Consider the following 20,116-nt stretch of genomic DNA (forward strand, 5'->3'; position numbering starts at 1 on the left):
GTGGTAGAGGAATATTCTGCAGACTTATATGCCAGGTATGGGCACCATGGCAAGAAGCCAGAAACTGGAGGGGAAGTGATGATTATCATTCCTTCACACTACTGGGATGTTTCAGTTTTCATTTCTAAGAACTTGGAGAATACAATTGGGAAATAAAAGGGGAAAACACTTATTTTCTGGCTAAAACTTTATAACTACAATCATAATGTTTAATTAAACCACAACAAAACTGGTAAATTGATAATTGTGATAAACTAAATCCTCCAGCTTGCCTAAATAGTTTACAGAATCAAACTAAATGACTTTGGATACAAGGAAGGAACATTGTGACTGATTATAAACACATACTGATAGGTCTTGGTGGTATCTATCTTTGTCATATTACACCTGAAGTGCACATGGGGAGCAATAAACCTGACAGCAAGTGGATCTTCCCCACAGGATAGGGCAAAGAAAGGGCTTTCCTTTACAGAACTGTATTTGGAAGGGAAACATAACTTCATTTAACCCATTTCATTAAAAAGCCTCTTAGGGCTGGGCATGGTGGCTCACGCCTGTAACCCCAGCACTTTGGGAGATTGAGGTGGGTGGATCACCTGAGGTCAGGAGTTCAAGACCAGCCTGGCCAACATGGTGAAACCCCATCTCTACAAAAAATACAAAAAATTAGCCAGGCGTGGTGGTACGCACCTGTAATCCCAGCTACACGGAAGGCTGAGGCAGGAGAATCACTTGAACATGGAGGCAGAGGCTGCAGTGAGCTGAGACCATACCACTGCACTCCAGCCTAGGTGACAAGAGTGAAACTCCATCTCAAGCCTCTTAGGGTTTTGACTTTTTAAATAATTCACAAGAGGTAAAGAACTTGATGTTTCATATAGTGAGAAAAACTCATCTGGAAGTTTTTCGGAAGTACTAATAGATATGAAAAGTTAAACTGTGACAATACATATGTAGCCTCATACAGAGAATTCTCTTTATAAGTAAAAACTTGTAATAACTATCTATGTCAGTAATTCTGACTTTAATTCTGGAGAAGTTTCATTTGAAAGAACTGTGCTAAAAGTATTCTTCCCTGAAACCTGATAAAATAGTGTAAAATACAGCTTTATCATCACTAGAGAAGTAAAAAATATGCATCAATTTTTCAAACCCCTTTTAAGAATCAAAAGTCTCACATGCCATTACCTTATTTTTCATAAATTTAGAATGGCTCCGATACACTTCCATTTGCTTCATTTCTTCTTCCCTTTCCTCAGTACTCAAAGCCCCATTCGATTTCAGCATCTGAATTTCCTCTTCCAGGTCTCGGAGCCCACGCTCCATAGAGGAAATTTTTGAATCCTGAAGACAATGGAAGATTAAGTGATTAAAGTATTCACAAAAACCCAGAAAAGCTGAATAACATGATATTTAAAGAAGTTACATTTAATAAAGATGGACAAATATACAGAAAAAATGCTGTCTGGCAATTGGTGCCTTGCTTCCTTTTTTTGAGACAGTCTCGCTCTGTCACCCAGGCTCGAGAGCAGTGGCGCAATCTTGGTTCACTGCAACCTCTGCCTCTGGGTTCAAGCAGTTCTCCTGTCTCAGCCTCCCAAATAGCTGGGATTACAAGTGTATGCTACCACACCCAGCTGATTTTTGTATTTTTAGTAGAGACAGGGTTTCGCCATGTTGGCCAGGCTGGTCTCGAACTCCTGACCTCACGTGATCCACCTGCCTCGGCCTCCAAAAGTGGTGGGCTTATGGGCGTGAGCCACCATGCCCGGCCAGTGCCTTCCTTCTAAAATACGTCCTCCTTTACAGCCATTTGAGTGGGAGGAGAAGCACTCATATTCACAGTATGATTTTTCCTCTATGGCTGCCTCCAGTTCTGCATCCTTTAAATTAAAGTTGAAAATAATTACTAAATTACTGAAGAAGTAAATGCAATGAAAAACTGGTTAAAATTTCTTTGCATCAGAAATTCCAAATTTCTGGTGAAAAAAATTTCCAATATTAATAGTAAAGCCTTTTCTAGTTCTAATATTTTATCATTTTACTTGGTGACCCCTAAAAAACATATTATGCCGCAAAGGAGGGGAAAAAAGTAAGAGGGTTTCAAAGATTTATACAGTAACGTGTACAGCTATATGTGCAGCAATAAAAATTACATAACATCCCATTGCAGAAAAATGGGGGAATAATTAAGTTGTTATTTATCATGCTAGAAATCCTTATTGTCTATACTTCTCCATACATTTAAAATAATTCATAATTTTTTAAAATCAATGTCCTTATAAATCATCATCTCTAACACAAATATCACCTTCCAATAGAACACTATCTCATATTCCATTTGATTTTGTTTGTCGCAGTACCTAGTTTCTCCCCAGACTACTTTACATGTCATGAATTACAGAAAGACTCCTACACGGAATGAATAGTTTTATGTATCTGTAGCTGCATATGCTTACTCACCAAAGAAATAGAGACCTTAAAAAGCATAAATTAAGTGCAGCTTTATTTCACTTGGAGTTTTAGATAAACCATTCCTTTGGAAGCTATTTTGAAATTAACTCCTTTTCTACTTTACCTCAATAATTTCTTGGTTAAGTCTCCTTAATTCTCAGAGCACGAAGATAAGAGAGATTAAGGCTTTATGCTGAGAAAACTACACCTAGCTATTTTCAGGTTCAAGGGAGGGGAGAAGAGAGGATGTATTCCTCTGTCTTGCTCATCACATGACCTTTAAAAATATCGCAACAAAGATTTTCTTTTATACATTCATTCAAATTAAACTTAAAATGTATCTGTTCAAAATCCATTGTACTGAATTAAGACAATCAAGAGTCATTCTATACCTAAACCAGGATTTTGATTTACTCATGTGGAATGACTGACCTTCATAAAGTACTACTTCAATTGCACTACCTGAAAATTCACTTTTAAGATTGCTATAAAATTTCTCTGGAAATATCAGAACACAGCCCCTTAAAAAAGACTAAAATACTAGGCATAAGCATACGACTAGCCTACAAATGAAAGAAAATGAAAGTTAAATGTAAGTTCCCCTCTGTCATTAGCCTGAGTGGTAATGAAACTGGACCGGCTGAAAGAGGGAAGTGTATCTCCAGCAGCACTGGGGCTCCACTCAAGACAATTTAGTCTCAGGTAAGAACTCCAACTCTACATCACACGGCAGCCTGTACCTGTACAGAGCCTCTGGAACGTCTCTAAAAGGCCCTTAAAAAATATTATCTATCTTCTCCCCTACCCTAAACACAAAGGCAGCTTTTGACAAATTAGCACCCTCACTACCAAATCATGAGCCATAAAAACTTCTTCCCAAAAAGGGATCATGACTCCAGCTCTGAAAACCAGGAGGCAGGTACTGACTGACCAGAAAAAGAACCTACCAAGGAAATCAGTCCAGAAAATTAAGGCCTGACACTCTCAACTAGTTCTGGTACCAATGCTGGGTTTGAGGAGAGTCATTCCAACCAGGTTTCTTATTCCTAGAATGTGTAATATTTAAATAAATAAATTGCTTTTCACTTTACTACTCTGTACTTCCCCAGCCCCAGCCCTTCCATCATTGACCAACCAATCCCACCAGACTTACTGAAATCCTCTGCTCTTTGTCAAATTCCCCAAATTCTCAACCTTTTCCCCATGAACTCTCTCCAGTGAAGGCCAATAATACCCCAACACCACAAAGGAGCAGGGGAAAGGGTTGATATTCTCCTAGTTCCTCAAGGCTGTTTCCCTTTATGGAAAGCTCACACTCCTTTTCACCCTACTGTCCCCATTGCTGCCATCCAGGGACTTCTCAATCACTCCTGCCCATTTTTGGAAGTCTTTGGCACCTGGCTTACCATATCCCCTTCAATCACCACTCTTGCCATAATCCGAGGATTGCAATGTCAGAATTCCTTGACACCCTTAATTGCAATGATCTCACCCTCCAGTCCATTTTGGTGATCCAGTTTATAGGACTGTACTCTGGATCCTATCATCATCCAGAACTCTCTTCCTCTGGCCTGTCATACCCTCACTCTGGTTATTTCCTGTTCAACCTCACAGAGAATTCCACTTTTCCTAACTTTTACATTTTCTCCCAACCTGTCAGTCCACCTGAATTTTATTCTTTCCATATCCAGGGTACAGTCCGGGACCAACCTCCAAAGTACCCTGTCATCATCATCCTCAATTCATTTGCATCCCAGTCACTCACTCTGCTCTATCTATCCCAGCAAAACTCTAACCCTAGAGCAGTACAGTAATTCTTCCCTGGTAAAGGAAAAACAAACAAACAAACAAAAAAATAGTAGAGAAAGGGGAGGAAGACAAAGAGAAGAAGAGGGGCAAAGAAGGAAAGGCTGGAATGAGGGAAAATGGTGGGAGAAGGGATAAGAAGAGGAAAGAGAGGAAGAGGAGGAGGAAGAAGAGGCAAAAGAGGAGAGGGCAAAGAAAATTCCAACACCTTCAAGATTACTGGGCTGTTTTACTTCAATCATCGTTCTTCCCTGTTTTCCCTAAAGGCTACTCTGGATTTTCATAATTCTCTTAAGCGCATTCCACATTCTCAGCAACACAGCGATTTCTGTTGTGATTTCAGCATCACATCCTCTTGACCCTACTGGGCCACCAGAATCTTCCTCCTTCTTAGCAGAATGGCTAAAGGTTCACACAACTTAAAATGCATCCACTGCCACCAAGTAATACTACTACTCGTCCCATTCTGTCAAAAGGTGGTTAAACAAATAATTTTGTCAACATAGGTACATTCATGTGTTTTATTCTTAGGTGTTACCAGGGATCAGGAAATAACACGACAAACTTGTGGTGAATGTGAAAAAGGTAAAACCATGCAACTGAACGATTCTAAAGGCCTTTTACAAGATTATACTCAAGACTACCAATTAACTACAAAGAACCCAGAATCCACTAATTTGGAATTTGTTTGGTAAAATCCTTTCCCCACCGAGAATAAAGATGTATACAATATAAAGTTTTAAGAGGAAATCATCTAAATTAAGACAAGTTATCCCATAACTACTTCAGAAGTATCTATTACATAAAATTATTTATTTACCATTAACTAAATATTCTTGTCATATCAACAAATATTAAATGAAGGCCCACAATGCAAAATACAGTATTGAGCTTTCTAGTGGATATGAAGAAGTAGTTGTGGGGGGAGGTCCCTAACTACATGAGCTTTTATGAGAAAGAATAGATTGTTAACAAAAATAACAGCTGCAACAGCTAGTATGGATTGAATGTTTACTATGCACTAGGTCCTGTTCAAAGTGTTTTTACATGTTTTAATTAATTTAAACCTCAAAACGACCCACTGGATGAGTACTATTACTATCACCATTTGTTGATAAAGAAACTGAGGCACAGGTAATTTGCTCCGTATCTTACAGTTGGTTAAGTGAAGTGAGATTTTGAATCCAGGGAGTTTAACTTAGAAAGCAAGCTCTTAATCACTATACTGAATATTCATTAACTTAAGGCAGAAGTTTTCAAAGGATGGTCTATGGAACCCTCAGGGTACCTCAACCCTTTCACAAAGTATGCATGATCAAAACTATTTTCATAATAATACCATGATGTCACTTGACTTTTCCACTGTCTGCACTAAAGATATAAAGCAATGATGGGCAAAACTGCTAGTGCCTTAGCACAAATCAAGGCAATGGCATCAAACCATACTTGTAGTCATTATATTAATATTTGTCACGTCAAGTACTTGTAGGAAAAAAATGAAAAATAAGAAATAAAATTTTTAAAAGACTACTTCATTTAAGACTGTCCTTGAAGAAGCAGTAAAAAGTATTACTTTTAATAAATTTCGGCCAGGCACGGTGGCTCACGCCTGTAATCCCAGCACTTTGGGAGGCCAAGGCAGGTGGATAATGAGGTCAGGAGATTGAGACCATCCTGGCTAACACGGTAAAACCCCATCTCTACTAAAAATACAAAAAATTAGCCAGGCGTGGTGGCGGGCGCCTGTAGTCCCAGCTACTTGGGAGGCTGAGGCAGGAGAATGGCGTGAACCTGGGAGGCGGAGCTTGCAGTGAGCCAAGATCACACCACTGCACTCCAGCCTGGGCGACAGAGCAAGGCTCTGTCTCAAAAAATAAAAAAATAAAAATAAATAAATAAATCTCAACTCTGGAGCACATATACTTCTAATATTGTGTGTGACAAAATGGAATGAAGCTGCATACTGAAATACGATGGCTGTCCCTAAGCACAGGACTCATGTGCTGCTTTGAATTGTAAACTGAATTCAGTATTTTCTTCACGGAACACTATTTTTACTTGAAAGAACAACTGGCAAGCTATGGTTACCCAGATTTGGTATCTGGCAGACATTTTCTTAAAATGAAGGAAGTGAGTCTGTCACTTTAAGAGAATAAAGGGGTCCTGAGACCAAGACATTTGCGAATAGCTGTTTTAAAGAAAATCTGTTCAACTCTTTTTGGTCCAGTTTGAATTAGGGTCTACAAGTAAAATGAAATAAAATTGAAATTCTTTTAAGATGTCATTTTCATTGATTCTCACTCTTAATCTCCAAATAAATGAAATACTATTACATGCCACTTCCTAACACTCACACATGGAAGTTTTTGATCACTTAAAAGTATAAGGTGATTCATAAGATTCTTTACTATTTTCTCACTTACCTTCATCTCAATAACGGTTTGCAGAGCTTTTGTTTTGGCAGAATCAGGAGCATTCTCAAACCTTCGATGCATCTCCTGTAGAAAAGAGCCAAAAAGAGATTCAGTGCTCTCCCGTTCACTCTCATTTTTTTCAAAGAGCAGCGAGAGCTGATGTATGCAAAAGATCACTACAGCCTTATGAGGGACACTGACCCCTTCTGTCTTACCAACCTTTCCCTGTGAATCAGGGAATCCACAGACTGCATTCAGGCTCTCTCAACCATGCAGGCATAGGAGGATCCCTATCTCTGAACACCTAGTTATTTAAAATCAGTCACACAGATGCCAGCTACCATAACAGCTGAAACTACTATTTCACATCCTCAGGTTGTGTGTCAATCTTCCACACAACTCTGAGAAATGTAATCAGAATTCCAAATGATCCAAAAAGGGGATTAGAAACGCTCCCTTTTAAAAGGAGAAATAAACACCATCACAATCAGTCTGCATTGCTGACTGCAGCTATGGAAAGTGATCTGTGTTGACAACATCCTTTCCACGGCATCCACCCCCAGAATAACAACCACCTGGTTACCTACGATGACGATCTCTCTCTCTCTCTAGCGGTGCTACAGTTAGGAAGAAAAACATGACACTGTTGAACAAGTTTCCTAAGTAGTTTAGGTTAAGAAACCGTCAGAAAAACATAGCCTTCTTTTTTTTTTTTTACCCAAATTTTACTGAGTTCAGGATAGAAAAGCAAGGAAGGGATATCAGAGTCTTCCAGGTTACCGAACCACCTCAGTGATTCTCTTGGCAGACTCTGTGAATGTCTCTAAATAAATCAGTCAGTACTTTCAAGTACCCTGGGGACAGGCTCTTGGGAATCCAGGGAATACAGATATGAATGCTTTCTGCTACCTCTCTCCCTACTTCCAGCTTTAACTATCCACCTAGTTATCCCACGTTCATGTCCAACAAACATTTCAAACTCTACGTGCTCAAAACTCAACTCCTGGCCAAGCGTGATGGCTCACACCTGTAATCCCAGCACTTTGGGAGGCCAAGGCAGGACGGTCACTTTGGCCCAGGGGTTCGAGACCAGCCTGGGCAACATGGCAAGATGTCATCTCTACTCCTGATGGTGCCCCCAAACCTGCTCCATCCCTCCTGTTACTCAGGCCAAAAACCTATGAGTCTTCTTAATGCCTTCCTTTCGCTCTCAAGCCGCAGTCAGGAAATCCAGTTAGCTCTAGCTTCAAAACATACCCAAAATCCAAGCACTTCTTGCTGTCTCCACGGCCGCCACCTGAAATGAACCACTAAACAAAAATATACCTTTTAATGTGTAACAACCTTGCAACTGAGCTCCGCTTCATCTTGCTCCACTACGGTGCATTCTTAACGGACACTTCAAGTGAGCCTTGTAAACGTAAAGTTGTCCCTGTCAGTCCTCTGCTGAAAACCCTGCCATGGCTCCCCATTCAACTCAAAGTAGAGCCCAAGTCCTCTTGGCAGCCTGCAAAGGCCTCATCTCATTGTCCTTCCCTGGGTCTCCATGCTTTAGCCACCCTGGACTCCTTGCTGCTTCTCAAATATGCTAAGCATGCTCCTGATCCTTAAGCCCTTTGCACAAGCTGCTAGGGGAAGACTTCACTTCCTTCCAGTCTTGGCTCAAATGCCTCTTTTGTATTAGTATTAGGTTTAGTTGTTGTGATAATGCCATTGTCGTTATGCAAGAAAAGTCCATATATTTTAGAGACGCACATTAAAGTCTGCAGAGGACAATGACGTCATGCCAGGGATTGGCTTTAAAATCTTTGGTAAAGAAAAGAGGAAAAAGGAAAAAGGATACATGGAGGAAATGTGGCAAAATTTTCGAAACTGGTGCATCTGAGTGATTAGTATATGGAGATTCATTACGCAGTTCTTACTGTTTTTGTGTAGGTTTGAAATTTTTCATAACAAAATGAATGTTCAATGTTTTCAATATAATCTACATCTTATTTTAAAATTTCACACAGCCAAAAAAGAACGCATGTGTCCTTTCCCCTTTACTTCACTCTACTTTTTCCTGTATATAGCACTTACCCTCTAACATATTTAATGATTTATTATGTTTACTTATTATTCTCTACGAGAATGTACGCTCCACAAAACCTAAGATCTTTGTTTCGTTCATTCACTGATGGATCCAAAGCACCTACAACAGTAGCTGCCACACTGGTAAGCGCTTAATAGACATTTAAGGAGTGAATACTGAATGAATGAAATGGCTACCAAACGTTCAAGAATTAGCTAGAAAGGAAATATTTTAGTCCCTTCCTACTCCGGTGCTGAATTTTGTATGCCTCCTATTTCTCATACAGCATGCTACACAGCTTACATAGCTCCATTAGCACTTACCCCATTGTATTAGCAATAATTTTTCTTCTCTAACATACCATACTGTGAACTCTAAGGATAGAAACTGTCTTCTGTATTCCTCAGGCACTGTCTGATATGTAAGCAGTTATTAAAAATTACTTCTTCTCTCTATCTGTTCCTCTTTTGTTAGATGAAGGAATGAATGATAAATGAATGAATGATCAGCCAGTTTCTATCCTCACCTCTCAACTGAACCATACGATCTAAAATAGCAAATAAAAAACCTCCTTGTTTCTAAACCTAGTAGCTATTGTCAGTTCACCTCCTTTGCAAACTCTAGCTGGCATTGGGAAAAAAAAATTTAAAGAAGGAACGTCTTTAAAATTTTCAACTGGCTTCCATTAAAGAATTATCCTAGCTCCAAATTCTTATTCTCCACCTTTTCCTTTCCTACCTGCAGACATTTTCTAAATTCCTGTCCTCGGAACATCTGGATTCTACAGCCTGAATCCAAAGTCTCCGCTAATCCACAGAGTACCTTTATGTGAATTAGAAAAAAAGCAACCCTTCTTGGGTAGATGCAACATCACCACGAAGCACAGGCTGAATTTTAGGGCCTACGTGCTCCATCAGCAAGAAGCTCTTACTTGGTGAACAACCCGTATAAATAACCATCCAAAACAGCCCTTCTCTAATCCTATGGTTTCAACTATTACTTTTCACGTACACCCCACAAAATCTATTTATCTTGCACCGTGGCAGGCATTCATCACTCTTCCTCGCCGTGTGATATCTGAATTCCTTAGTATGTGTGGGAACTCCACATTTTAAGGCAGAGTCTACCTCCCACAACGGAAACTGAAAATGCCACATACTTGTTGCCCAGCCGTGCTTGTAATTAAAGCCCAGGTACATGACCTAATCACCTCAATCAGGCACATTCATCACATACTTTGAAACAGAATCTTGTGACATGAATAAGCCGGGACATGAATATTTACAGACAATTCCAGCAACAGGTGGCAGAGGCAGCAGCTACCTCAGGCTTCCGGACACACCAACAGCAGAGACTCCAGTGGTGGTGAGCAGTGTCAGTGATGTCGGTGTAACACACTAACATGTCTATGCCACACAGCACTGTCATCACTAAACCAATATAGGAGCATGATTGATTCGAGGCATTATTCTTGTCTACATAACTTCGGAGCCCAGTTCTCTAGTCCTCCCAGAGGCTCCTGGGACCTATGTATTTATCCCATTTATGCACTCCAGGAACTAAGTTTTGGAGATATAATAATGAGAAATAACATATTTGGTCCCTTTTATCATGGAAGCCTTAATAGGAAAAATAGAGTTTAATCAAATAATCATCTACGCAATTCATCAGGGTCACTGACGACCTCCACATTGCTAGCACCCATGATGTATCCTTAGTCACTGTACTTGATCTATCAGCAGCATTTTACACAACTGCTCAATCCCTCTTCCTTATTCTACTCTCTTCCCTTGGCTTTCAAGATATGGCACCCTAAGCTTCTCCCCCTATCTTACTGGTTCCTTTTCTTCCCAGCTCCTCAGGAGTGTCCCAAGCATCAGTCCTTTGTAGTCTTCTCTTCTCCACCTATAGTCATTTCCTTGGTATTTACTGTTCAGTATCATGCACATACTGATAACTCCCAAATGTTTACCTCCTACTGAAATCCATACTTGTATGTACCTTTGCTTTACTGGAGTCTCGAATACCTGCCCCACTGTTAACACATCTACAAGTGACCTCCTGGCCGTCCCCTCTAAACTCGCTTCACTCATCCTGCCTTGACTCATGGTATGCATCCAGCCAGTTGTTCAAGCCAAAAACATAGCAGTCCCGTTTTTTCTAGCACCTCTATCCAACTCATCAGGAAATCCTGCTCTTCCCACTTTCAAAATATATCCTGAAACTTACCACCTCCACCGTCACACTGCTCTAAGCCACCATAATCTTTTGCCTGGATTACACCAACAGTCTCCCAATCTATCTCACCATTCACAATAGAGCATCTAGAGTGATCTTTTTAAAACAGAAGTCAAAACATGCTTGCAATTATCAAAAGCTTCTTGTTTTACTCACGGTAAAAGTCACAGTCCTTATGCTGACCTAGAAGGCTATACATCTCTGGCCTCATCTCTTATACTCCTCTCTCTCATCCAGTCGGCTCTGGCCAGACTCGCCTCTTTGCTTTTCCTCAACATGTCAGTCACCCTCTTGACTTAAGGCCTTTGCACTCACTGCTCCCTTTGACAGGCTCTCTCCTTCCCTTAACTGTTGAAGTCTGTTCAAAAGTCAAAGTCTCGGCCGGGAGCGGTGGTTCATACCTGTAATCCCAGCACTTTGGGAGGCCAAGGCGGGTGGATCATGAGGTCAGGAGTTCAAGACCAGCCTGGCCAACATGGTAAAATCTTATCTCTACTAAAAATACAAAACAATTAGCTGGGCCTGGTGGTGCGCACCTGTAATCCCAGCTACTGGGGAGGCTGAGGCAGGAGAATGGCTTGAACTCAGGAGGTGGAGGTTGCAGTGAGCTGAGATGGTGCCACTGCAGTCCAGCCTGGGTGACAGAGCAAGACTCTGTCAAAAAAAAAAAAAAAAAAATCAAAGTCTCAAGCAGGCTCGTCCTTATTACCCCATTTTTACTTACGGTTTGACTCTAATATACACTCGCAATCTCCCTAACCAAGATCTACTTTTTTCTTGGTATTTGTAACTGTTTATTGTTTGTCTCTCCTATCCCAGGAATTTTTCTTTTTTATTCTCTGATGTATATCGGCACCCAGAACAATACACAGTACAATGATAGTACTCAAATATTTGTCAAATGAATGAAAATACTTTTTAAGTAGCTGTGTAATTCATATGTAAAAAGTGTTATAAAGAAAATATCCACAACACTGTAAGAGAGTAATTAGGAGATCCTGACCTAGTCTTGGGATCTTGTAAAGTTTCCTAAGGAACACCTGAGAGCTGAAGGATAAAGAGGACTTAGAGTGGGCAAAGTGCAACCATAAAAAGGGAGGACAAAGATGATCTCACAGATATGTTTTCGGCCAACTAAAATACAGAGAATGACACGTGGGAGTTGAGAATCTGAAACTGCCCTGCACGTTGCCCACACACCACTGCAAAGTCTTTGTGAACTCCAAGGTGTTCAAATACCTACCCTGAAGACAGCTGGTCCACATCTGGTATCTCTCCTTCTTCCTCTCCCATTCACTCTTTTTATTTTAATTAATTTAAAAATATTTCAGACATACAAGATCCCTTTACCTCATAAAAGCAGCCTAATCTGGCTTCTTTTTCTACCCCTCCATTGAAACAACTTATCAAGACTACCAACAAATTCTAAGTTACCAACTCTAAAGAACACATTTCTGTCCTCATCTTCCTGGAACTCTCAGAAGCATTCAAAGCAAGGGCTCAATCCCTCCTAGACACTTGTTTTCTCTTGACTATTATGACATCACACTCTCCTGTTTTTAGTTCTCGCTCTCCAATTGCACTTTCTCTGTTTCCTTCATAGGTTCTTCCTTCTAAATTAGACCTCCAGGTCTAAATTAGACCAGTGACCAGGTGATCAGTTCTAACCTTTTTCTCTTTTCCATCTAAACTCTCTAATCTACTACATGGTTTAAAATACAATGGAAATGCTGATGAATTTCTAGGCCTGCCCTCTGCTCTGATTTCAGGACTCATACATCCAACTGCCCATCTGGCATCTCTATTTAGATGTCTAACAGGCAACTCACACTTATTTTATCAAAAAAATTTCTTGATTTCCTCTTCTTCAATCTCACCCATCATCTGGTGACTCTGATGAGAGATAAGTCTTCTCTGTCTCATTAAATGGCACTGCCAAACACCAGAGCTCAAGTGGCTCAAGCCAAACACCAGAGCTCTCCTTTTTCTCCTCCTGATCTTCATTTCCCACAACCAAGTCAACAGCAGGTCCTAATTGTTCTCGTGCAAAAGTATTTCTTGAGTCTAACCATTTCACCCCATTTCCAATCTAGTTTGCAACAGCCTCTAGTTAGCTTTCTTCCACCTCCTTTGTCTATTTTCAAGAGAGCACCAGGGTGATCTTGACAAAATATCCACAAATCATGGCATTAATCTGCTTTAAATCTTTCAATAAATTTACCATTATACTTCTCACTTTGACCGTAAGGTGAGACGGGCCCTCCTGTGGTAAACTATCATAAAATTAAACAAAATGCATGAAATAACTGTTTTCAGATCCTGGATAACAGGCAATACAGGACTATGATCCTTGAGAGAAAATAAACAAGGTGATGGCCCAGATATGTCTAGTATGGGGCGTAGGAGGGGAAGCCCAAACAAAGAACAGCAGTCTTGCAAAGCTCCAAAGACAGTTCAATGAGTAAGGTTCCCATTAATCTGTGAAAATTTGCAGAGCAAAATACCAGAGGTCTGGGCACCATGGCTCATGCCTGTAATCCCAGCACTCTGGGAAGCCAAGGCAGGCAGATCACTTGAGGCCAGGAGTTCCAGACCAGCCTGGCAAACATGGCAAAACCCTGTCTCTTCCAAAAATACAAAAGGTAGCTGAGCACGGTGGTGGGCACCTGCAATCCCGGCTACTCAGGAGGCTGAGGAAGGAGAATCGCTTGAACCTGGGGGGCAGAGGTTGCAGTCAGCCGAGATCGCGACACTGCACTCCAGCCTGGGCAACGGAGTGAGACACTGTCTCAAAAAAAAAAAAAATTAAAAATTAAAAACAAAACACAGAGAAGGAAGCTCACCAGAAAAGCAGCACTGTCTAACCTGACAAGGGTCCCCCAAATACTAAGCTGTGCATGTATAGGGCAAGCCTCCACAAGATAAGATCAAGAGCTACTGGAGAAAGAGCAACTATCAGAGAGCCATGAGTTAAGCAACTACCTGAACCCCATAGGGCTGTGAAAAATTCAAGTTCCAAATAGTGGGGAGAACAGCAGAGGCATTTCGTAGAGACACTAAAAGGTCAAGCCTTAGGAGTAGTGCTGATGTAGCCTAGCGAAAAGGCTATTCTAAACCAACCCTAACACAGTTTAAAAGCAAGTCTTGAAAGGATCAAGTTAATCCCCAAGTAAATTAACTCTTGCTAGACAAAACAACCCTTCATTAAGGAAGATACCAAAATCCAGATACTCAATCACCTTGTGTCCATAATGTCCATCATACAACAAATTCTATACACACAAAGTAGGAAAATACAACCTATAACCAGGAGACAAGTCATTCCACTGAAATAAACATGGATATTACAAAGATGATGGAATTGTCATTCCAGCTAATAAGCCAAGAAATGCTCGAACTGCATGAGAAAAAAAAGGGAGAAATTAGGGGCAAATCTGTAATTAAGAGATTTAAAGCATATTTTCGAAAAACAGACAAAACAAAGCCATAATTCTTAGGGATGATACCTAGGAATGATATTAATTTAACATATAATACAATATAACAATACTATGATATTAACGATCAGATGTGATAAATATAATAAGCAAAGGCATGATAACTACAAAACCCAGAATACTGGTTACTTTTAGATGGAAGGGAGAGTTCCTGCAGGGCTTCTGGGTAGCTGTGAAAGTTCTATTTCTAGACCTAGGTAGTGGTTATGAGGGTGCTTACTTTATAATTTACTTAACTATACACCTGTTTTACTCTATTTTCTACATGTATTCTATATTGTAACAAAAAAGAGTTTTTAAAATCTCTTAAAATTATTTGTTTTCCTCCATCCCAACACCTAACACATTAATTAGTTTAGGCCATAATAACCTCTCGCCTGCCTTAAAACGACACACTCATCAGCCTCCTCCCAGCCTACAGTTTGTCCACGTTGAATCCGTTCTGCACACTACAAGGTGATCGACTGAGCACACAGTAGACATTTAATAGTATCTGTTCAATAAATGACTGCCAAACTTTAAATTGAACAAAAATAAAATGAACTATTCTAACTGTAAACAATCTTCATTTATTAACAAAATTTTATAACCTATATTTTACAACATTTTTATTTGGTATTTCTATATCTACTTGAAAATATTAAAACTGCATTTTAAAAAAATAACACACAACTTAGATTTTCAACTTATTTCATCTGATTTCTCCTCTTTAGCATTTTACCTGATTCCAAATCGGTAACTCCAAACTGATTCACTTTAAGGTGAAACTACTGTAATTTCATTTTTATGCCCTAGCAAGCACACAAGCAAAATATAAAGAAAACAGAAAAATCCATTTGAATAAAAAGTCCTGACTGGGTGCGGTGGCTCATGCCTGTAATCCAAACACTTTGGGAAGCCAAGGCAGGCAGATCACTTGAGCTCAGTAGTTCGAGACCAACCTGGGCAACATGGTGAAACCCCGTCTCTATGAAAAATACATAAAACTAGCTGGGTATGGTGGGGCTCATGTGTAGTCCCAGCTACTTGTGGGGGCTGAGGCAGGAGGACTGCTTGAGCCTGGGAGGTGGAGGCTGCAGTGAGCCAAGATCACGCCACTGCACTCTAGGTGACAAAGTCAGACCCTATCTCAAAAAAAAAAAAAAAAAAAAAATCCTTCCCTGCATACAATAAAGAATTGGGGTGTATTTTAAACCATTCATAGGCATAAAGCTTTTCTACAAAGACATTTTAAAACCCATTGCTCAAAACAAACTCCCATTCAGAAGCCTGCACCTTACAGTTCACTACGAACACATCTTCCAGTCAGTGAGCTGATGAGCTCCCCTTTCCCACCAAGCACATCAAGCCTACGCCTCCTGCACTGTCAATCAAGAGAGAAGACTGGAAATACAAGTACTATTAAAATAAGTGTAAGAAGTAGAATATGCTATCTGGTCACTTTATTTCACTCCTTTTGGGCTGAAAATTTTCATTCGAAAAAATCAGAGGTAGAGTTATCTGAATCTTGTTATACTCTATTTGTCTTTTTTTGTCTTAGTCCGTTTAATGTTGCTATAATACACTTTCAACTGTGGTAGACTATAGGAAATATGTTCATTTTCTCTCATTAATTAACTAAAGAATAATGACTAATTTACAGTTAGAAAATAAACAAGTTAGAAACGAAATTTTTTTTTTTTTTGGTGCAGTGGCACCATCTCGGCTCAGTGCAACCTCCGCCTCCTGAGTAGTTCAAGCAATTCTCCTGCCTCAGCCTCTCAAGTAGCTTGGACCACAGGCATGCATCACCATGCACCTGGCTAATTTTTGTATTTTTAGTAGAGACGGCGTTTCAGCATGTTGGCCAGGCTGATCTTGAACTCCTGACCTCAAGTGATCTGCCTGCCTCAGCTTCCCAAAGTGCTGGGATTACAGGCATGAGCCACCATGCCTGAAAAACAAAATTCAGTAATTCTCCTTTTCCCTAGTTGTTTCTTTGTAAAAGTAAGTCAACTTTTACTTGCACACCTGAGAGAAAGAAGTATGTGTGATTAAAAAGGGGAACATCACACTCCGGGGACTGTTGTGGGGTTGGGGGAGGGGGGAGGACAGCATTAGGAGATATACCTAATGCTAAATGACGAGTTAATGAGTGCAGCAAACCAACATGGCACATGGATACATATGTAACAAACCTGCACATTGTGCACATGTAACCCAAAACCTAAAGTATAATAATAAAATAAAAGAAAAGAAAAAGAAAAAGTAAAACTTATGTCTGAAAATGTCTTCTCAAGTTTCAAATCTTAGCCCTCAGCACCCTTTGTTCAAGGGTAGAAGGTCCACATTGTTCGTGAAGTCCCTTCACAGATTCAGTCCTCCACACAAGTTCTGAATTTATCATACTCACAACACAGCGGAGACAGAAATAAAAAAGAAAGGAGGGTAAATGGAAAGAACTGTCACCACTTTTTCATATCTTAACTTGCCCAGTGTCACGCACCATTGTACCTGAACCCACTACCATCTCTGGTAATAGCACTGTGCTGAGACAATGTCACCTTGTCAAAATGGAAATGAAGGACAAATGATGTAATTTAAAAAGGAGAGGAAGGGCCAGGCACAATGGCTCACATCTGTAATCCTAGCATTTGGGAAGCCAAGACCAGCGGATCACTTGAGGTCAGGAGTTTGAGACCAGCCTGGACAACTCAGTGAAACCTCATTTCTACTAAAAATACAAAATTAGCCAGGCGTGGTGGCACATGTCTGTAATCCCAGCTACTTGGGAGGCTGAGGCAGGAGAATAACTCGAACCCAGGAGGCGGAGGTTGCGGTGAGCCAAGATCACACCACCGCACTCCAGCCTGGGCGATAGAGCAAGATTCTGTCGCAAAAAAAAAAAAAGAAAAAAAAAGGAGAAATAACTTTAATAAGGTATGCAACTGTTCTCATTTTCCAAAATTGCTACAAAAGATAAACTAAGAATTTCTTTTTCTTTTTTGGCCGGGCATGGTGGCTCATGCCTGTAGTCCCAGCACTTTGGGAGGCCGAGCCGGGAGGATCACTTGAGGTCAGGAGTTTGAGACCGGCCTGGCCAACATGGTGAAACCTCATCTCTACTAAAAATACAAAAATTAGCCGGGCGTGGTGGCAGGCACCTGTAGTCCCAGCTACTCAGGAGGCTGAGGCAGGAGAATTGCTTAAACCCGGGAGGCGGAGGTTGCAGTGACTCCAGCCTGGGAGACAGAGCCAGACTCTGTCTTCAAAAAAAAAAAAAAAAAATCCTTTTAAATTCCTATTTGTTTTCTATTTTTTTCTATATCTATCTATATATCTATCTATCTATCTAATCTATATGTTTCTTTTTTTCTCCAATCTCCTCTGTTCATACCTTCTAACTGCCAATAATACTGACAAGCAGTCCTCAGATATGCTAGATTCGGAATTCCCTAGCCTAGAACATATTCAAATATTAGCACTTTTAACCTCAAAAATTTTTGCAAACCTAACATGATAGCAGTTGTTGATTTAAAATAGAGACAAAAAATCTAGCAGGCTGCAATAATGTTTTAAAACAAAGTTGTATTTTATTAATCACAATAGCATCTACCAGCATTTAAATAAGTAGGAGCACATACTGAAATATATTATTTAGTTGGCCTATAGACAATGTTTGGTATGCATATGGATTGAAGACCCAAAAATTCCACAGCCAACTTAGGTATCCTCTGCTAGCGGACTGAAAACCAAAGTTGGGGCCTCAAATGTTGGTGTATAACAGAATCACCTGTCAAGCCCCCAGCACTAACCAAGTCTTGCCTGTAATTCAGCATTTGTCCAATAGATGTCCCCACTCTTCTATCAATCAAATGAAAGGAGCTACAGCAAAATAATACAAAATCTAAGAATAAGCAGTCACACAACAATGTGATTTGTGTACAAACAGAAAATACAATGCTTAATTGAAATCCTACTTTTTGTCTTTTGGCTTTTGGGGGGGAGAATTATTTACCTGCTATCTACAAAATCATGTTCATAAAGAAAATGTAAAACTAATTACAAATGTTACTATTAATAGCTACAAATGCCATTTTAATGCTACCTTATTTCATCAAATCTAAGATGCCACTGATTCTAAGACACACCACTGTTGTATGTGCTGAAAAGAAATAGTGGAAATGCCTCCAAACACATCATGACACAAAACTTTATCATTTAGCGTTTTCTTTGTTTGTTTTTGAGGCAGAGTGTCACTCTGTTGCCAGGCTGGAGTGCGGTGGTGCAACCCTGGCTCACTGCAACCTCCGCCTCCTGGGTTGAAGTAATTATCATGTGTCAGCCTCCCAAAGAGCTGGGATTACAGGCGTGCACCACCACACCCAGCTAATTTTTGTATTTTTAGTAGAGACAGGGTTTTGCCATATTGCCCAGGCTGGTCTCGAACTCCTGGCCTCAGGTGATCCGCCCACCTTGGCCTCTCAAAAGTGCTGGGATTACAGGCATGAGCCATTGCACTCAGCCTAGAATTTTTACTTAATACTGATTGCAAGAGTTAGATTTTTTTAACTAATTTAAACAGAGTTTAATCACATATCATCAGAAACTTTTCATAACTTTCTCCATACCCAGTAATTTTGTTTCAATGCTGATTCACAGAATATTTATGCAGAAACACTGAACAACAAAGTTAACATGGGAAATGCCAACACAATGCTCATACCTCAGCTGAAATGATGACAAAATGAATGGACATGATTATATTTGTGAATACACAGGCAAATAAATATACCAGGACTGCTGCTTTGCTGATAGAGACTGTTAACATGACACCAAGTGTTAACACTTAACTCAATTTCATTGTTAAAACAGGGAAAGCTGTGACCTTTAGAACTGATTAAATGCGGGCCAGGTGCGGTGGCTCACGCCTGTAATCCCAGCACTTTGGGAGGCCGAGGCAGGTGGATCACGAGGTCAGGAGTTCGAGACCAGCCTGATCAACATGGTGAAACCCGTCTCTACTAAAAATACAAAAATTAGCCGGGCCTGGTGGCACGCACCTGTAATCTCAGCTACTCGGGAGGCTGAGGCAGGAGAATTGCTTGAACCTGGGAGGCAGAGGCTGCAGTCAGCCGAGATCGCACCATTGCACTCCAGCCTGGGCAACAGAGCGAGACTCCATCTCCAAAAAAGAATTGATTAAATGCCAGTTTTTTTTAAAGATGGACAATAATTCAATAACTAATGAAATTTTTGGATATCCTAGCATTGCCAGCCCATAATTCTTTGTGCTTCTTGATATGCTAGTGATATTCTGTACATCTCCAGCAATCATTTCAAGTCGCCATTCCCCTAACCTAGATTACTTACTATACTCCCTTGTTCACTCTTCTCTCCTTCCTCCATTTATTCTCAACACAACCAGAGTAAATTTTAAAAGCTAAATCAGATTGTGTCACTCCCTTGATTCAACAGTGGAATGGTTCTCTCTCCCATTTTGAATAAAATTGTTGCATTATCTGCAAGAATCATAAAGGCAGGTACTTTTTCCTCAAAGACAGCATGGATTTGTTTGCTGCTATATCCTTAGTGCTGTGCACATGGTTGGTGTCCAATAAATATGTGATGAATCTGACTCTGGCTACCTCTCCAAT

General features: G+C 40.2%; 1 protein-coding gene across 8 annotated transcripts in view; it reads right to left on the bottom strand.

Annotated features, from left to right (window-relative positions):
* ERC1 (ELKS/RAB6-interacting/CAST family member 1) overlaps positions 1-20,116 on the bottom strand; it is a 481,383-nt gene that overhangs the window by 365,966 nt on the left and 95,301 nt on the right. For all 8 annotated transcript variants that reach the window (XM_030804352.1, XM_030804346.1, XM_030804349.1 and 5 more), the window contains exons 4-5: positions 6,684-6,758; positions 1,189-1,344 (exon numbers count right to left, since the gene is read on the bottom strand). In XM_030804352.1, coding sequence (XP_030660212.1) covers positions 1,189-1,344; positions 6,684-6,758 — 231 coding nt within the window. The remainder of the gene's footprint in view (positions 1-1,188; positions 1,345-6,683; positions 6,759-20,116) is intronic.

Source organism: Nomascus leucogenys, chromosome 23, assembly GCF_006542625.1.
Source record: "Nomascus leucogenys isolate Asia chromosome 23, Asia_NLE_v1, whole genome shotgun sequence".
In the NCBI taxonomy this organism is placed as follows: domain Eukaryota; kingdom Metazoa; phylum Chordata; class Mammalia; order Primates; family Hylobatidae; genus Nomascus; species Nomascus leucogenys.